We start from the raw sequence: 22174 nt of genomic DNA, 5'->3' as shown, positions 1-22174 counted from the left end.
AAAAATGTAAATCTGCGGCCTCAAATCAAATGTCATAAAGCCCTTTTTACATCAGCAGATGTCACAAAGTGCTAAACAGAAACCCAACCTAAAACCCCAAACAGCAAGCAATGCAGGTGTAGAAGCACGGTGGCTAGGAAAAAACTCCCTAGAAAGGCAGGAACCTAGGTTGAAACCTAGAGAGGAACCAGGCTATGAGGGGTGGCCAGTCCCCTTCTGATTGTGCCGGGTGGATTTTATAAGAGTACATGGCCATTAAGGCCAGATCATTCTTCAAGATGTTCAAACGTTCATAGATGAACAGCAGGGTCAAATAATAATCACAGTGGTTGTAGAGGGTGCAACAGGTCAGCACCTCAGGAGTAAATGTCAGTTTGCTTTTCAAAGCCAAGCATTCTTTTATTTTTTACCCCTTTTTCTCCCCAATTTAGTGATTTCCAATTGGTAGTTACAGTCTTGTCCCATCGCTGCAACTCCCGTACGGACTCGGGAGAGGCGAAGGTCGAGAGCCGTGCGTCCTCCGAAACACAACCCCGCCAAGCCTCACTGCTTCTTGACACAATGCACGTTTAACCCGGAAGCCAGCCACACCAATGTGTCGGAGGAAACACCGTACACCTGGCGACCGTGTCAGCATGCATGTGCCCAGCCCGCCACAGGAGTCGCTGGAGCACAATGGGACAAGGACATCCCAGCCAGCCAAACCCTCCCCTAAACCGGATGAAGCTGGGCCAATTGTGTGTCGTCTCTCGGTCGCGTCCGGCTGCGGCACAGCCCTGTATCGAACCAGTATCTGTAGTTAGCTGAGCCTTCTGAGGTCGAAACAACAGGTAAGGTAGAGAGAGGGTCGAAAACAGCTGTTCTGGGACAGGTAGCACGTTTGGTGAACAGTTCAGGGTTCCATAGTCGCAGCCAGAACAGTTGAAATTGGAGCAGCAGCACAACCAGGTGGACTGGGGACAGGCAGGAGTCATCAGGCCAGGTAGTCCTCAGGCATGGTCCTATGGCTCAGGTCCACCTAAAGAGAGAGAGAGAGGAAGAGAGATGGATGAATTATAGGGAGCATACTAAAGATCTCACAGGACTCCAGAGAATTGTGTGACCTCTCACCTCTCTGGCTGTAGAAGTGTTCTTCTTAACCAGTCTCTCAACAGCTCTCTGACTGAGCTCCACCCTCACTGGGTCTTCAGAGGAGAGGAAGGCTGAGGAGGGATGGATGGATGAATGGATCAATCAGTCAACAAGTCAGTAATATAAAGAGAGTGTTGATCACCACTAAGTTAATTATTGCCAATACATATTAACAAATTGGTGTACATTTGTTTTTTATATTTTCATAATATTTCAATGTAATGTAACATTTAGTAATCACAATTATTTATGAGACTAACTGAATTTTATTGGCACAATTATATTGTTTATTAACAATGTAGTAAAACAAGCTTGTATTTCTGGTTGGATATTACATTCTATTCTTACTATTTTAATCAATGTCATTTCCTTAGAATGCTCATTAGTCTTTCAGTTTGTTATTCTATATTTTTAATCCTCTCATGTGTAACTCTGTGTTGTATGTATCAAACTGCTTTATCTTAGCCAGTTTTAAAGGAGAACTTCTCAACTGGTTAAATAAAAAATAAAAATGTAAATCTGCGGCCTCAAATCAAATGTCATAAAGCCCTTTTTACATCAGCAGATGTCACAAAGTGCTAAACAGAAACCCAACCTAAAACCCCAAACAGCAAGCAATGCAGGTGTAGAAGCACGGTGGCTAGGAAAAAACTCCCTAGAAAGGCAGGAACCTAGGTTGAAACCTAGAGAGGAACCAGGCTATGAGGGGTGGCCAGTCCCCTTCTGATTGTGCCGGGTGGATTTTATAAGAGTACATGGCCATTAAGGCCAGATCATTCTTCAAGATGTTCAAACGTTCATAGATGAACAGCAGGGTCAAATAATAATCACAGTGGTTGTAGAGGGTGCAACAGGTCAGCACCTCAGGAGTAAATGTCAGTTTGCTTTTCAAAGCCAAGCATTCTTTTATTTTTTACCCCTTTTTCTCCCCAATTTAGTGATTTCCAATTGGTAGTTACAGTCTTGTCCCATCGCTGCAACTCCCGTACGGACTCGGGAGAGGCGAAGGTCGAGAGCCGTGCGTCCTCCGAAACACAACCCCGCCAAGCCTCACTGCTTTTTGACACAATGCACGTTTAACCCGGAAGCCAGCCACACCAATGTGTCGGAGGAAACACCGTACACCTGGCGACCGTGTCAGCATGCATGTGCCCAGCCCGCCACAGGAGTCGCTGGAGCACAATGGGACAAGGACATCCCAGCCAGCCAAACCCTCCCCTAAACCGGATGAAGCTGGGCCAATTGTGTGTCGTCTCTCGGTCGCGTCCGGCTGCGGCACAGCCCTGTATCGAACCAGTATCTGTAGTTAGCTGAGCCTTCTGAGGTCGAAACAACAGGTAAGGTAGAGAGAGGGTCGAAAACAGCTGTTCTGGGACACCTAAAGAGAGAGAGAGAGGAAGAGAGATGGATGAATTATAGGGAGCATACTAAAGATCTCACAGGACTCCAGAGAATTGTGTGACCTCTCACCTCTCTGGCTGTAGAAGTGTTCTTCTTAACCAGTCTCTCAACAGCTCTCTGACTGAGCTCCACCCTCACTGGGTCTTCAGAGGAGAGGAAGGCTGAGGAGGGATGGATGGATGAATGGATCAATCAGTCAACAAGTCAGTAATATAAAGAGAGTGTTGATCAACTTAAATGTCCATCTCCCACCCATGGAGAGACCTATATACTGTATCCGGGGTTGGGTAGGTTACTTTCTAAATGTAATCTGTTAGTTACTAGTTACCTGTCCAACATTGTAATCAGTAACATAACCTTTGGATTACCCAAACTCACTAATGTAATTTGATTACTTTCTCCTCAAGAGGTTCAAGTTAGTACCACAGTCATAAAATCTATAACCTTAACCACACTGCAAACCCTAATGATGGTTCTGGTCATGGTTGGGGTCAAACAGAGTTCAAACTGATCTTCAGTCCCTCAGAAACCACCACTAGAATGTCTGATTACTTTCAGATTACTTTCCCCTTAAGAGGCACATAAAATCTGATTTAACTTTAACCATACTGCTAACCCTAATGCCTGACCTTAGATATTTGTTTTCATGATTTTTTTACAACGTAGCGCATTTTGACTGCAGCTGTCCCTTCTCGCGGAAATCGATCAGTTCTGCGGAGCTATATCCAACAAAAGTGTCATACCTCTCGTGCTTCGCAGAGCAGCGCAGAGCTGTTGTGAAGAAAGTTGTCAAGGAAGTGAGTTTGTGTTTATACAGGAACTCCCCGCCCTCACCTATCTTAAACCAATCATGTCAATGCGGAGCTGTATGTGGCCTTCCGCATAGATACAAACATTTGAGAGGCACACAGCAAATGCGGAACGGAGCTCAATTTGGCCTCTGCATGCCTCCGGAGACTCCGCTTCCTTGACTAATTCCTTCACAACAGCTCTGTGCTGCTCGGCGAAGCACAATAAGTATGAAAACTTCGCCATGGTTTGTTGGACAAAACTTATGGGGGAAACGAATGCTGTTTTTGGAGTTTTTTTTGGGATAAACACTGAAAATAAGGTCTGTAGTAAACACAGTCTTAGGAGATCTTATATGTTTTTTTTGTTTTTGTTTTACCTTGTCTGGATCAATCTGAATGTTCCCGGCCCTCGATGACGTATCCCAGAAGGGAGATAGTGGAGCGATGAATTTCACACTTCTCAGCCTTCTGACAAACAACTGGTTCTCCAGGAGACGCTGAAGAACTTGTGGGACGTGGAGAACATGCTCCTTATTAACTGATCTGGAAAAGACAAGGATGTCGTCAAGGTAGACAAACACAAACCGGTTCAACATATCACAGGGCACATCATTGACCAGAGCCTGGAATACTGCGTGTGCGTTGGTCAGTCGGAATGGCGTAACCAGATACTCGTAATGCCCGCTAGCTGTGTGAAAGACTTGTCTTCCATTCGTCTCCTTCCCGTATCCGAACCAGATGGTTGGCATTCCGAAGGTCCAACTTCGAGAATACAGTCGCCCCCTGGAGAGGCTTGTGAGCCGAGGAGAGGAGTGGTAGCGGTTAAGGCCCTGGTAGTCGTTACACGGGAGACTTGTGTCCTTCTCCACAAAGAAGAACCCTGCTCCCAGAGAGTCCTCAATGTACCCGTTGTCTTGGTTTCCGGACCAGACAGGGAAAAAAGCTGCCCCGAGGCGGTGTAGTACCAGGCAGGAGGTCAATGGCACAGTCATAGGGTCGATGCGGAGGAAGAGATGTGGCACGGGCCTTGTTGAAAACCTCCCGGAGGTCCTGGTACTCCGCTGGAACGGTGGAGAGATCCGAGGCTTTACCCAAGCCCGCAGGAGGACGTCCTGGGGCGGGCTGCGCCGCCTTGAGGCAAGGCACAGAGCAGAACGGGTTCCAACACAGGATTGAACCAGTAGCCCAGTTGATCAAGGGGTTGTGCCTCTGGAGTTATGACAATCCCAAAACCACAGGTGCATGAGGAGATTCAATGAGCAGGAACTGCATGGACTCACTGTAGTTACCTGACACTCGCAGGTTGATAGGAATCAAACCGTGAGGGACCCTGCCAATAGAGCGTCCGTCCAATACTCTGACGTCCATGGGAACGGAGAGGAGTTGTGTGGAGATACGCAGCTCCGACACCAGGGTAGTGTCCATTAAGCTCTCGTCGGCCCCAGAATCCAGAAGCACCTGGAGAGATTTAGACCGGTCACCCAACAACTGGATAGCATTTTTTTTTCACCTTTATTTAACCAGTTAGTTGTTAGTTGAGAACAAGTTCTCATTTGCAACTGCGACCTGGCCAAGATAAACCATAGCAATTCGACACATACAACAACACAGAGTTACACATGGAATAAACAAAACATACAGTTAATAATACAGTATAAAAAATAAAATAAAAAGTCTACATACAGTGAGTGCAAATGAGGTAAGGTAAGGGAGTTAAGGCAATAAATAGGCCATGGTGGCGAAGTAATTACAATATAGCAATTAAACACTGGAATGGTAGATACTGGGGTGCAAAGGAGCAAGATAAATAAATAAATACAGTATGGGGATGAGGTAGATAGATGGGCTGTTTACAGATGGGCTATGTACAGGTGCAGTGATCTGGGAGCTGCTCTGACAGCTGGTGCTTAAAGCTAGTGAGGGAGATTTGAGTCTCCAGCTTCAGTGATTTTTGCAGTTCGTTCCAGTCATTGGCAGCAGAGAACTGGAAGGAAAGGCGGCCAAATGTGGAATTGGCTTTGGGGGTGACCAGTGGGATATACCTGCTGGAGCGCGTGCTACGAGTGGGTGCTGCTATGGTGACCAGTGAGCTGAGATAAAGCGGGGCTTTACCTAGCAGAGACTTGTAGATAACCTGTAGCCAGTGGGTTTGGCGACGAGTATGAAGCGAGGGCCAACCAACGAGAGCGTACATGTCGCAGTGGTGGGTAGTGTATGGGGCTTTGCTGACAAAACGGATGGCACTGTGATAGACTACATCCAATTTATTGAGTAGAGTGTTGGAGGCTATTTTATAGATGACATCGCCGAAGCCGAGGATCGGTAAGAGTAGTGATGCTGAACGGGCGGGCAGGTGCGGGCAGTGATCGATTGAATAGCATGCATTTAGTTTTACTTGCATTTAAGAGCAGTTGGAGGCCACGGAAGGAGAGTTGTATGGCATTGAAGCTCGTCTGGAGGTTAGTTAACACAGAGTCCAAAGAGGGGCCAGAAGTATACAGAATGGTGTCGTTTGCGTGGAGGTGGATCAGAGAATCACCAGCAGCAAGAGCGACATCATTGATGTATACAGAGAAGAGAGTCGGCCCGAGAATTGAACCCTGTGGCACCCCCATAGAGACTGTCAGAGGTCCGGACAACAGGCCCTCTGATTTGACACACTGAACTCTATCAGAGAAGTAGTTGGTAAACCAGGCGAGGCAATCATTTGAGAAACCAAGGCTGTCGAGTCTGCCAATAAGAATGTGGTGATTGACGGAGTCGAAAGCCTTGGCCAGGTCAATGAATACGGCTGCACAGTAATGTCTCTTATCGATGGCAGTTATGATGTCGTTTAGGATCTTGAGCGTGGCTGAGTTGCACCCATGACCAGCTCTGAAACCAGATTGCATAGCGGAGAAGGTACGGTGGGATTCAAAATGGTCAGTAATCTGTTTGTTAACTTGGCTTTCGAAGACCTTAGAAAGGCAGGGTAGGCTAGATATAGGTCTGTAGCAGTTTGGGTCTAGAGTGTCTCCCCCTTTGAAGAGGGGGATGACTGTGGCAGCTTTCCAATCTTTGGGAATCTCAGACAATACGAAAGAGAGATTGAACAGGCTAGTAATAGGGGTTGCAACAATTTCGGCAGATAGTTTTAGAAAGAGAGGGTCCAGATTGTCTAGCCCCGCTGATTTGTAGGGGTCCAGATTTTGCAGCTTTTTTCAGAACATCAGCTATCTGGATTTGGGTGAAGGAGAAATGGTGGGGGCTTTGGCGGGTTGCTGTGGAAGTGCCGGGCAGTTGAAAAGCATGGACAGCCGTAGAGAAATGCTTATTGAAATTCTCAATTATAGTGGATTTATCGGTGGTGACAGTGTTTCCTAGCCTCAGTGCAGTGGGCAGCTGGGTGCTCTTATTCTCCATGGACTTTACAGTGTCAGTTGAGTAGGGGTAGGGGTAGCCAGGTGGAATTATAATATCACATGACACAAGGACCTTAAGGGACATACATACACTTACAATTCTAACAGATTTTTTTGTTAGTAGAGTATTTAATTGTCTTAAAATACTGTTCAATTTATTTTTGTAAGGTAAGAAAATGTGGTGTTTTGTTTGTAAATTTACATTTGGGAATATGAAATTTGGCCAAAATAATAATTAAATTTATTACATAAAATTGTTTCAACTTATTTCTATCGTAGGTAAAGAATCCAAGCAGTACATCTCTCCACAATAGTGTAACATCTTCATAAATGTGTTCAATTATAAATCTACTGATGTCTTTCCACAGATTCCTTACATGAATACAAGGCAAAAGAAGATGCAACACTGTTTCTGGCTGGTCATTACAAAAGGTACCATTTGAATTTATGTTGTTTTTTTAACTTCATATAGTGGTTGGCAGGATAATATTTATGAATAATTTTAAAGGAAACTTCCTTCATTTTTGTTAACAAGTAGGTATGTGTGTAGCAACATCCAAACTTTTTTTCCAACAGATATTATCAATAGATCCGTTCCAATAAGGAATATACGGTATAGATACAACATCCTGCTGAAACAAGGCTCGTATCGCTCTGTTGTTGAATGGACCAAAAGAGAAACAAATCTTTCCTACTGATGTGTCACGGATCGCTAGGAGTGGCGAGTGTGGAGTCAGGCGCAGAGAGCAGTGCTTTCAATGAATACGTTTATTTCAGCTGGGTCCAGCCAACAACCAGGCAAAATGACCAATAAACCGATAAGTCCCTCAACCAGGGGAAATAACGGACAGCCACCACGTAAAAACAATAATACACCACTGACATAAAGGATAAGCCCGCACAGCAGCAGGCGGGACCTGGGGGTTTAAATAGCCCCTAAATAATAACAAATAAGATACAGGTGAAAACAATCAAGACAAAACCAACAGAAAAGAAAAAGGAATTGGTGGCAGCTAGTAGACCGGTGACGACGACCGCCGAGCGCCGCCCGAACAGGGAGAGGAGCCACCTTCGGTGGAAGTCGTGACATGATGAGTCAACAGGGGTAATCGTAGGTATGTCCTGAGGGTCTTGACACATTTCTGAATAATAAAGCAACGCCCGAGGGAATAACATCTAAAATGATTGTAACATGTTTAGGTGTTACAGGGACCTTGTGAAGTGATCAGGGCGGCAGGTAGCCTAGTGGTTAGAGCGTTGGACTTGTAACCGAAAGGTTGCAAGATCGAATCCCCGAGCTGACAAGGTAAAAACCTGTCGTTCTGCCCCTGAACAAGGCAGTTAACCCACTGTTCCTAGGCCGTCATTGTAAATAAGAATTTGTTCTTAACTGACTTGCCTAGTTCCAAGTTGTAAGTCACTCTGGATAAGAGCGTCTGCTAAATGACTTAAATGTAAATGTGATCAGACTTCCTTATAACTGAGTAAAAGACCCTCTGCATTTACCAGTTGTCTCACCAATAGGATATTATTTAGGAAACAATATTCTAAAAACAAATAAGTATTTTCATACAACATGTCCCTATTATTTCATATATAATATATGTGCGGAGTAAAATGTACCAGTTGTCTCACCAATAGGATATTATTTAGGAAACAATATTCTAAAAACAATATATCCCGATTATTCCATATATAATATATGTGTGGAGAAAAATGATGCTTGTAAATGAAGGACCATGACAAGAAAACCTGCCGATGAAAAGCAGAAGGTTTCACTGGAACTTTGTCAATATTATAATTACGAACCAACATGAAGTTAAGGCCACCAAAAGTAGAGAAGACATGATGAGGAATAAAATTCCACTTGATTTTATAAGTATTATTTAAGGTAGTAAAGTCCAGAAAATTCAGCCCACCATACTCATAAGTGTTCATTACAACAGTTTTCCTACTGTAATGGGTACGGTTTACTAGGATATTAACTCAGTAGCACAGACTAGGTCCATATGACGTTGAGAAATAGTGAATTGTGGGGAGTTTAGAAGATACCCTGGAAATAAGTTAATAAATACGTAATAACGCAAAAACACAACTGTTTGTACTTAATAGGAAACCAGATCGTGACGACAACTAAGTTACTAAGTCTTTAACCACACAGTGTTGTTACATTGGTGAGTAAAAACTCATGCTTCCTACACTTTAACATTTTGTCTGAAAATAAAATATACATTTTACTCAACTGCGTTACCCACTCCAGTTAGCAAAAAGCAATGTGGGGCTTTAAGGCAGTGATGTTAGTGTGACGTATAATCTAGTGGACGGAAAGCTTCTTTCAACAGCAGCAACAGTTCGTCAGCCACCTCTGTAGCTTGCTAGACAAAATAGACGAACCAATAAAGCTCTTTAGACGCTTTCGTGGATATTAGCAACTGTGTTTGAAACATTCTATCGTCTAGTTAGTTATCCGATTTAGATTCATATGTACGGTGTTGTTGTTATTAGTCAGCTAGAGGGCTGGTTAAGTTAGCATTAGCCTAGCTAGCTAACATCCCCGACCATGAGCTCACCAATCTACTCTCCCCCTGCTACAGAAGAGGAGGTCTGCTGGACTGAGAAAGAAGCTCTCGTGAAAGAGGAGGAGGAAGAGGAGGCTATTACAATACAAAAACAAGTAGAGGGTGAGACTGTTACAGTGAAAGAAGAAGAGAAAGACGTTTCAGTGAAAGAAGAGGAAGACGCGTTCAGAGTGAAAGAGGAGGAGGATGTTACAGTAAAAGAAGAGGAGGCAGAGAAAGAGGAGGCTGTTACAATACAAAAACAAGTAGAGGTTGAGGCTGTTACCGTGAAGGAAGAAGAGAAAGACATTTCAGTGAAAGAAGAGGAGGAAGAGAAAGAGGAGGATGCAGTTTATGGAGTGAAAGAGGAAGAGGGGGAGATGACTGTCACATCGAAAAAGGAGGAGGAAACTGGATATCTGGGCCCGGTTTCCCAAACGCATCTTAAGGCATCCAATGGTTCTAACGAACTTAGCCGTAAGATGGTTTTGAGAAACCGGTCCCTGATTAACACTAGTAAGTACTGTCTTAAAAACAGAGGCACAAACTCTGCAGTTGTTGAACTGATGTGTGGTGTTAAAGGGGGAATCTGCAATTACTACATCCATATTGGGACTTTTAAATTATTTGTTTATAGCCATTGATTCTTGAAGAATATAACACATGCCTCATGAGCTTAGTTCAACTGTTGTACCCCATCAGATCCCCAAGTAAGTTATTTTTACTCCAATGTTTAGAAACAATGTAAACCAACACTGTATAGCCTCAACATAGTTAAAACTATCATGTTGATATCATGGATGGTCAGTCCTTGCATCCATAGTCTGTCTATGAATTTGAGAGTAGTTACATTTCTCCAGCCCCATCCTCATCTTATTACCAAAACAGTGGTGCAATGACAGCTTTGTTATTGGTTGAACTGCAGGTTGATTGATGTGGCTTTTTTAAGGGGACAACCTAGGATTTAAACAGCTGAGGGATGGGGGCTGGAGAAATGTAACCACTCTCAAATTCATAGAGAAAGCTATTGTAGCAACCTTAACCCAACACCTAGGGACCTCGTCAAGAAGTTCAGACATCTTGGCATAACAGTTATAAGGTGTTGGCTTGACAGTCGCTGGACCCAGGTTTGAGTTCAGCTCAGGGCTACCCCCCAAATTCACTACACTATGAATACAAGGACTGGCATTCCATAAGGTCATAATGCTAGTTTTAACCAGATTTCCAGGCTATACAGTGCTTTAATACAAACAGTGGTGTTATACAAGCTTATGTTTTGGTTTCTGGTGGGGTAATACAGTTGAAACATTTGAGGCATTTATAAGTTATATTCTTCAAGAATCAATGGTTATATAGTAAATTGGTCTTTCTATAACTGCCAGTGTACATTTCATTTGGGGGTCAAATTGTTAGAGCTGTTGATAAGTCATTGTATAATATTCAGCCAATTTTTTTAGGGCTGACCGTAGTCTACTGGTCGATTGTTCTGTCGATAGGCCGTTTTTTTGACAGTGATTTATTTTCGTAGGGCAGTCGCAAATACGCTATATATACAACATTTTGTGGACACCCCTTCAAATTTGTGGATTCAGCTACTTCAGCCACATCCGTTGCTGTCTATATCACACAGCCGTGCAATTTCCTTGTTTGCGTTCAAACTCCTGACTGGTACTTTTGAGGAAAATAGGCAGTGTTCTCAACTCAAACACTTTTCTAAGGGATTTTCTGACGATTAGCTTAGCAACCACGTGACACGGGATCATTCAACAGTCTAGATTTACCAGGTTGTTACTTTTTGGGGTTCTCATAGGCTTTACAATTGTTGTTTTGATTGTTGCTTGAACAGTCGCTAAGATAATATTTGGTTGTGATAGTTGCAAAATACCTATTTTGGATGCAGCAGTTGTTAGCTTGAATGCTAACGCTCATTGACAGGCTGGTAGCAAAGTTAGCCAAAGAGCATTTTCCTCAAACATGATATTAAGCAGGACATTCAAACGAGCCTGTGAAATGCACTCAAAATGTAAATGGATTATAATCCAAAGTAGTGTGAAATGCACTCACAAGCAACCTGGAAATGGAGGCTATTTTTGCTGTCAGCCTATGAGAACTCCCCTGAGTTTTCCCCCATGGTGGTGAGTTAGTGAAGAGCAACAGAGTTTAATGTGAGTTTCCTTGAGTAGCATCCTGATCTTGCTCTGATAATGTGTGGTAATATTCAGAAAACATTGTGAAAAACTAAAATCTTCGCTCACTATTTTGTCCCAAGCAGATATACTACAACTAGATAACAGATATACTGCGACTAGATAACAGATATACTACAACTTGATAACAGATATACTACAACTAGATAACAGGTATACTGCAACTAGATAACAGATATACTGCAACTAGATAACATATATACTACATCCATAACTAGATAACAGGTATACTGCATCCATAACTAGATAACAGATATACTGCAACTAGATAACAGGTATACTGCAACTAGATAACAGATATACTACATCCATAACTAGATAACAGGTATACTGCAACTAGATAACAGATATACTGCGACTAGATAACAGATATACTGCAACTAGATAACAGATATACTGCATCTAGATAACAGGTATACTGCGACTAGATAACAAATATACTGCAACTAGATAACAGGTATACTACAACTAGATAACATATATACTACATCCATAACTAGATAACAGATATACTACAACTAGATAACAGATATACTACAACTAGATAACAGGTATACTACAACTAGATAACAGATATACTGCAACTAGATAACAGGTATACTACAACTAGATAACAGATATACTGCAACTAGATAACAGGTATACTGCAACTAGATAACAGATATACTGCAACTAGATAACAGGTATACTACAACTAGATAACAGATATACTGCAACTAGATAACAGGTATACTACAACTAGATAACAGATATACTGCGACTAGATAACAGATATACTGCAACTAGATAACAGATATACTGCAACTAGATAACAGATATACGGCATCTAGATAACAGATATACTGCAACTAGATAACAGGTATACTAGATAACAGATATACTGCAACTAGATAACAGATATACTACATCCATAACTAGATAACAGGTATACTGCAACTAGATAACAGATATACTGCAACTAGATAACAGATATACTACATCCATAACTAGATAACAGGTATACTGCATCCATAACTAGATAACAGATATACTGCAACTAGATAACAGGTATACTACATCCATAACTAGATAACAGGTATACTGCGTCCATAACTCGATAACAGATATACTGCAACTAGATAACAGGTATACTGCAACTAGATAACAGATATACTACATCCATAACTAGATAACAGGTATACTGCATCCATAACTAGATAACAGATATACTGCAACTAGATAACAGATATACTACAACTAGATAACAGGTATACTGCGACTAGATAACAGATATACTGCAACTAGATAACAGGTATACTGCATCTAGATAACAGATATACTGCAACTAGATAACAGATATACTACAACTAGATAACAGATATACTGCAACTAGATAACAGATATACTGCATCTAGATAACAGATATACTGCAACTAGATAACAGGTATACTACAACTAGATAACAGGTATACTACAACTAGATAACAGATATACTGCAACTAGATAACAGATATACTGCAACTAGATAACAGATATACTGCAACTAGATAACAGATATACTGCAACTAGATAACAGATATACTGCATCTAGATAACAGATATACTGCAACTAGATAACAGGTATACTACAACTAGATAACAGGTATACTACAACTAGATAACAGGTATACTGCAACTAGATAACAGGTATACTGCAACTAGATAACAGATATACTGCAACTAGATAACATATATACTACAACTAGATAACAGATATACTGCAACTAGATAACAGATATACTGCAACTAGATAACAGATATACTGCAACTAGATAACAGATATACTGCAACTAGATAACAGATATACTGCAACTAGATAACAGATATACTGCAACTAGATAACAGGTATACTGCAACTAGATAACAGATATACTGCAACTAGATAACAGATATACTACAACTAGATAACAGATATACTACAACTAGATAACAGGTATACTACAACTAGATAACAGGTATACTACAACTAGATAACATATATACTACATCCATAACTAGATAACAGATATATACTGCAACTAGATAACAGATATATACTGCAACTAGATAACAGATATATTGCAACTAGATAACAGGTATACTGCAACTAGATAACAGGTATACTACAACTAGATACCAGATATACTGCAACTAGATAACAGATATACTGCAACTAGATAACAGATATACTGCAACTAGATAACAGATATACTGCAACTAGATAACAGATATACTGCAACTAGATAACAGGTATACTGCAACTAGATAACAGATATACTGCAACTAGATAACAGATATACTACAACTAGATAACAGGTATACTACAACTAGATAACAGGTATACTACAACTAGATAACAGGTATACTACAACTAGATAACATATATACTACATCCATAACTAGATAACAGATATATACTGCAACTAGATAACAGATATATACTGCAACTAGATAACAGATATATTGCAACTAGATAACAGGTATACTGCAACTAGATAACAGGTATACTACAACTAGATACCAGGTATACTACAACTAGATAACAGGTATACTACAACTAGATAACAGGTATACTACAACTAGATAACAGGTATACTGCAACTAGATAACAGATATACTACAACTAGATAACATATATACTACAACTAGATAACAGATATACTGTAACTAGATAACAGATATACTGCAACTAGATAACAGATATACTGCAACTAGATAACAGGTATACTGCAACTAGATAACAGGTATACTGCAACTAGATAACATGTATACTACAACTAGATAACAGATATACTGCAACTAGATAACAGGTATACTACAACTAGATAACAGGTATACTGCAACTAGATAACAGGTATACTACAACTAGATAACATATATACTACATCCATAACTAGATAACAGATATACTACAACTAGATAACAGATATACTACAACTAGATAACAGGTATACTACAACTAGATAACATATATACTACATCCATAACTAGATAACAGATATACTACAACTAGATAACATATATACTGCAACTAGATAACAGATATACTGCATCCATAACTAGATAACAGATATACTACAACTAGATAACAGATATACTACAACTAGATAACAGATATACTGCAACTAGATAACAGATATATTGCATCCATATCTAGATAACAGATATACTGCATCCATATCTAGATAACAGATATACTGCATCCATAACTAGATAACAGATATACTACAACTAGATAACAGATATACTGCAACTAGAAAACAGATATACTACAACTAGATAACAGGTATACTGCATCCATAACTAGATAACATATATACTACTACTAGATAACAGATATACTGCAACTAGATAACAGGTATACTACAACTAGATAACAGGTATACTGCAACTAGATAACAGATATACTACAACTAGATAACAGATATACTACAACTAGATAACAGATATACTACAACTAGATAACAGGTATACTACAACTAGATAACAGGTATACTACAACTAGATAACATATATACTACATCCATAACTAGATAACAGATATATACTGCAACTAGATAACAGATATATACTGCAACTAGATAACAGATATATTGCAACTAGATAACAGGTATACTGCAACTAGATAACAGGTATACTACAACTAGATACCAGGTATACTACAACTAGATAACAGGTATACTACAACTAGATAACAGGTATACTACAACTAGATAACAGGTATACTGCAACTAGATAACAGATATACTACAACTAGATAACATATATACTACAACTAGATAACAGATATACTGTAACTAGATAACAGATATACTGCAACTAGATAACAGATATACTGCAACTAGATAACAGGTATACTGCAACTAGATAACAGGTATACTGCAACTAGATAACATGTATACTACAACTAGATAACAGATATACTGCAACTAGATAACAGGTATACTACAACTAGATAACAGGTATACTGCAACTAGATAACAGGTATACTACAACTAGATAACATATATACTACATCCATAACTAGATAACAGATATACTACAACTAGATAACAGATATACTACAACTAGATAACAGGTATACTACAACTAGATAACATATATACTACATCCATAACTAGATAACAGATATACTACAACTAGATAACATATATACTGCAACTAGATAACAGATATACTGCATCCATAACTAGATAACAGATATACTACAACTAGATAACAGATATACTACAACTAGATAACAGATATACTGCAACTAGATAACAGATATATTGCATCCATATCTAGATAACAGATATACTGCATCCATATCTAGATAACAGATATACTGCATCCATAACTAGATAACAGATATACTACAACTAGATAACAGATATACTGCAACTAGAAAACAGATATACTACAACTAGATAACAGGTATACTGCATCCATAACTAGATAACATATATACTACTACTAGATAACAGATATACTGCAACTAGATAACAGATATACTACATCTAGATAACAGATATACTGCATCTATAACTAGATAACAGATATACTACTACTAGATAACAGATATACTACATCCATAACTAGATAACAGATATACTGCATCCATAACTAGCTAACAGATATACTGCATCCATAACTAGATAACAGATATACTGCAACTAGATAACAGATATACTGCAACTAGATAATAGGTATACTGCAACTAGATAACAGGTATACTACAACTAGATAACAGGTATACTGCAACTAGATAACAGATATACTACAACTAGATAACAGATATACTACAACTAGATAACAGATATACTACAACTAGATAACAGGTATACTACAACTAGATAACAGGTATACTACAACTAGATAACATATATACTACATCCATAACTAGATAACAGATATATACTGCAACTAGATAACAGATATATACTGCAACTAGATAACAGATATATTGCAACTAGATAACAGGTATACTGCAACTAGATAACAGGTATACTACAACTAGATACCAGGTATACTACAACTAGATAACAGGTATACTACAACTAGATAACAGGTATACTACAACTAGATAACAGGTATACTGCAACTAGATAACAGATATACTACAACTAGATAACATATATACTACAACTAGATAACAGATATACTGTAACTAGATAACAGATATACTGCAACTAGATAACAGATATACTGCAACTAGATAACAGGTATACTGCAACTAGATAACAGGTATACTGCAACTAGATAACATGTATACTACAACTAGATAACAGATATACTGCAACTAGATAACAGGTATACTACAACTAGATAACAGGTATACTGCAACTAGATAACAGGTATACTACAACTAGATAACATATATACTACATCCATAACTAGATAACAGATATACTACAACTAGATAACAGATATACTACAACTAGATAACAGGTATACTACAACTAGATAACATATATACTACATCCATAACTAGATAACAGATATACTACAACTAGATAACATATATACTGCAACTAGATAACAGATATACTGCATCCATAACTAGATAACAGATATACTACAACTAGATAACAGATATACTACAACTAGATAACAGATATACTGCAACTAGATAACAGATATATTGCATCCATATCTAGATAACAGATATACTGCATCCATATCTAGATAACAGATATACTGCATCCATAACTAGATAACAGATATACTACAACTAGATAACAGATATACTGCAACTAGAAAACAGATATACTACAACTAGATAACAGGTATACTGCATCCATAACTAGATAACATATATACTACAACTAGATAACAGATATACTGCATCCATAACTAGATAACAGATATACTGCATCCATAACTAGTTAACAGATATACTACTACTAGATAACAGATATACTGCAACTAGATAACAGATATACTACATCTAGATAACAGATATACTGCATCTATAACTAGATAACAGATATACTACTACTAGATAACAGATATACTACATCCATAACAAGATAACAGATATACTGCATCCATAACTAGCTAACAGATATACTGCATCCATAACTAGATAACAGATATACTGCATCCATAACTAGTTAACAGATATACTACTACTAGATAACAGATATACTGCAACTAGATAACAGATATACTACATCTAGATAACAGATATACTGCAACTAGATAACAGGTATACTGCAACTAGATAACAGATATACTACATCCATAACTAGATAACAGGTATACTGCATCCATAACTAGATAACAGATATACTGCAACTAGATAACAGATATACTGCAACTAGATAACAGATATACTACAACTAGATAACAGGTATACTGCGACTAGATAACAGATATACTGCAACTAGATAACAGGTATACTGCATCTAGATAACAGATATACTGCAACTAGATAACAGATATACTACAACTAGATAACAGATATACTGCAACTAGATAACAGATATACTGCATCTAGATAACAGATATACTGCAACTAGATAACAGGTATACTACAACTAGATAACAGGTATACTACAACTAGATAACAGGTATACTGCAACTAGATAACAGATATACTGCAACTAGATAACAGATATACTGCAACTAGATAACAGATATACTGCAACTAGATAACAGATATACTGCAACTAGATAACAGATATACTGCATCTAGATAACAGATATACTGCAACTAGATAACAGGTATACTACAACTAGATAACAGGTATACTACAACTAGATAACAGGTATACTGCAACTAGATAACAGGTATACTGCAACTAGATAACAGATATACTGCAACTAGATAACATATATACTACAACTAGATAACAGATATACTGCAACTAGATAACAGATATACTGCAACTAGATAACAGATATACTGCAACTAGATAACAGATATACTGCAACTAGATAACAGATATACTGCAACTAGATAACAGATATACTGCAACTAGATAACAGGTATACTGCAACTAGATAACAGATATACTGCAACTAGATAACAGATATACTGCAACTAGATAACAGATATACTACAACTAGATAACAGATATACTACAACTAGATAACAGGTATACTACAACTAGATAACAGGTATACTACAACTAGATGACAGGTATACTGCAACTAGATAACAGATATACTACAACTAGATAACAGATATACTACAACTAGATAACAGATATACTACAACTAGATAACAGGTATACTACAACTAGATAACAGGTATACTACAACTAGATAACATATATACTACATCCATAACTAGATAACAGATATATACTGCAACTAGATAACAGATATATACTGCAACTAGATAACAGATATATTGCAACTAGATAACAGGTATACTGCAACTAGATAACAGGTATACTACAACTAGATACCAGGTATACTACAACTAGATAACAGGTATACTACAACTAGATAACAGGTATACTACAACTAGATAACAGGTATACTGCAACTAGATAACAGATATACTACAACTAGATAACATATATACTACAACTAGATAACAGATATACTGTAACTAGATAACAGATATACTGCAACTAGATAACAGATATACTGCAACTAGATAACAGGTATACTGCAACTAGATAACAGGTATACTGCAACTAGATAACATGTATACTACAACTAGATAACAGATATACTGCAACTAGATAACAGGTATACTACAACTAGATAACAGGTATACTGCAACTAGATAACAGGTATACTACAACTAGATAACATATATACTACATCCATAACTAGATAACAGATTTACTACAACTAGATAACAGGTATACTACAACTAGATAACATATATACTACATCCATAACTAGATAACAGATATACTACAACTAGATAACATATATACTGCAACTAGATAACAGATATACTGCATCCATAACTAGATAACAGATATACTACAACTAGATAACAGATATACTACAACTAGATAACAGATATACTGCAACTAGATAACAGATATATTGCATCCATATCTAGATAACAGATATACTGCATCCATATCTAGATAACAGATATACTGCATCCATAACTAGATAACAGATATACTACAACTAGATAACAGATATACTGCAACTAGAAAACAGATATACTACAACTAGATAACAGGTATACTGCATCCATAACTAGATAACATATATACTACAACTAGATAACAGATATACTGCATCCATAACTAGATAACAGATATACTGCATCCATAACTAGTTAACATATATACTACTACTAGATAACAGATATACTGCAACTAGATAACAGATATACTACATCTAGATAACAGATATACTGCATCTATAACTAGATAACAGATATACTACTACTAGATAACAGATATACTACATCCATAACTAGATAACAGATATACTGCATCCATAACTAGCTAACAGATATACTGCATCCATAACTAGATAACAGATATACTGCATCCATAACTAGTTAACAGATATACTACTACTAGATAACAGATATACTGCAACTAGATAACAGATATACTACATCTAGATAACAGATATACTGCATCTATAACTAGATAACAATTATACTACTACTAGATAACAGATATACTACATATTGGTGACCAAGAGTCGTCTGCTTCGGGTTTCAACAACTGTAATAACTTATTTTTACAATCATCTATTTTACTTCTGTGAAAAAATAAGACTAAATATGACTGTTGTTGCTCACTTGACTGTTAATAAAATAGTCCGTTTTTGAAAGCTTTTCAACATTCATTACAGATGTAAATTGTTGTACACAATCATGGGCATCACCTTTAGCTCATATAAACAGTGGATTTTTGCTGTTGTGGACCTTTAACCATCTGTCTGACTTTGTTGTTCACACAGGAGAGAGACATGACAATCGTGGATCCTCTGGGGAGCCTCAAAAACATAATGAAGCTGATGAGGCAGAGAAGAGTCCCCCCAGATCAGAACACCTCAAGAAACACCAGCGGAAACACACAGGAAAGAAATCTCACCACTGCTCTGACTGTGGGAAGAGATTCACCTCTTCAACAGACCTTAAAAGCCATCAGAGAATCCATACAGGAGAGAAATCTAATAGCTGTGATCAATGTGGGAAGAGTTTTAGTGTTACACGCAGCCTGAAAGCACACCAGAAAACACACACAAGAGAGAAATCTTATAGATGTGATCAATGTGGGAAGAGTTTTGTTACATCTAGCATTCTGACTATACACCAGAGAACACACACAGGAGAGAAACCTTATAGCTGTGATCAGTGTATGAAGTGTTTTACTACATCTAACCAGCTGACTATACACCAGAGAATACACACAGGAGAGAAACCTTACCACTGCTCTGACTGTGGAAGGCGTTTTGTTTCTTCCCAATATTTAAAATCACACAAGAGAACACACACAATAGCGAAACCTTACCACTGCTCTGACTGTGGAAAGTGTTTTATTTCGTCACAATATTTAAAATCACACCAGAAAACACACACAGGAGAGAAGCCTTATAGCTGTGATCAATGTGGGAAGAGATTTAGTCACTCAAGCAACCTGATGGTACATTTGAGAACGCACACTGGAGAGAAACCTTATAGCTGTGATCAATGTGGAAAGAGTTTTACTTCATTTAACCAGCTGACTATACACAAGAGAACACACACAGGGGATAAACCTTACCATTGCTCTGACTGTGGAAAGAGTTTTGTTTCGTCCCAAAATTTAAAATCACACGAGAAAACACACAAAGGAGAGAAGCCTTATAGCTGTGATCAATGTGGGAGGAGTTTTACTCACTCAAGGAACATGATATCACACCAGAGAACACACACAGGAGGGAAACATTAGAGCTGTGATCAATGTGGCAAGAGTTGCTCTGACAAAACATCAGAAAGTACATACATGAAGGAGTTGTTTCATGATATCAATGAAATAATGTCACAATATAGAATATTTTAACATTGTAGAAGGAGAATTTTAATGATGTCACAATGTAGAATGTTTAAACATTGTAGTAGGAGTATTTTAATGATGTCACAATGTAGAATGTTGTAGAAGGAGTATTTTAATGATGTCACAATGTAGAACCCTAAACATTTGCCCCGTGTTCTATTGATTTCAGCATGATATGGATATTAGCCTCAGGGGGAAAATCCAGGCTCTGAATTGAAATAGTATTTATGTGATTAACATAAACACAAATAAAGTGTTGCGTTTCACTTCCCTCGTTGGCGACCTACTTGAATCAAACTGCAACACTTTAAAATGTAGCTAGCTGTTTTCTACAAATTGACCTCTAAACACTAATGTACACGTTATTCCCACGTTCCGTGGGGTGTTTGAGCTGTTTTAACAGGACATGCAACCTCATCTCTCCCCCCTCTCGCGCAATTGATTCCCAAGTGACCTCGATATGAGTGATGACAAATAAGTGTTGCGTTTCTCTTCGTTCTGAGGACCCCTAAATTTAAATGCATCACTCCAAAATGTAGTTGACTGTCTTCTGCAGGTTGTCCTCTAACCAGTGAGGTAAAATATATCTCCCATTTCCATGTGTTTTTAGTTGTGTTAGTTTCAACAGCACGTACAACCTGATTTCCCCCCTAATAGATTTATTGCCAGATGTCGAAACAACAGTGTTTTTGGATCTTGTGTTTTGGTTCTTGTATAAAGATGCTCGTTTAT

At 38.3% G+C, this 22174-nt stretch overlaps 1 protein-coding gene across 1 annotated transcript; it reads left to right on the top strand.

Moving 5' to 3' along the window:
• Positions 1-5620: 5620 nt before the first annotated feature.
• On the top strand, positions 5621-21452 carry LOC120042231 (gastrula zinc finger protein XlCGF17.1-like). Its single transcript, XM_038987099.1, has 2 exons — positions 5621-5645; positions 20418-21452. The coding sequence occupies exons 1-2, from the start codon at positions 5621-5623 to the stop codon at positions 21335-21337; spliced, it is 945 nt and encodes a 314-aa protein (XP_038843027.1). The 3' UTR covers positions 21338-21452.
• Positions 21453-22174: the final 722 nt, after the last annotated feature.

The sequence above is a fragment of the Salvelinus namaycush genome, unplaced genomic scaffold, assembly GCF_016432855.1.
Source record: "Salvelinus namaycush isolate Seneca unplaced genomic scaffold, SaNama_1.0 Scaffold644, whole genome shotgun sequence".
Lineage (NCBI taxonomy): Eukaryota > Metazoa > Chordata > Actinopteri > Salmoniformes > Salmonidae > Salvelinus > Salvelinus namaycush.
The sequence above is the reverse complement of the archived record's forward strand: the minus strand, read 5'-3'. Positions and strand labels throughout refer to the sequence as shown.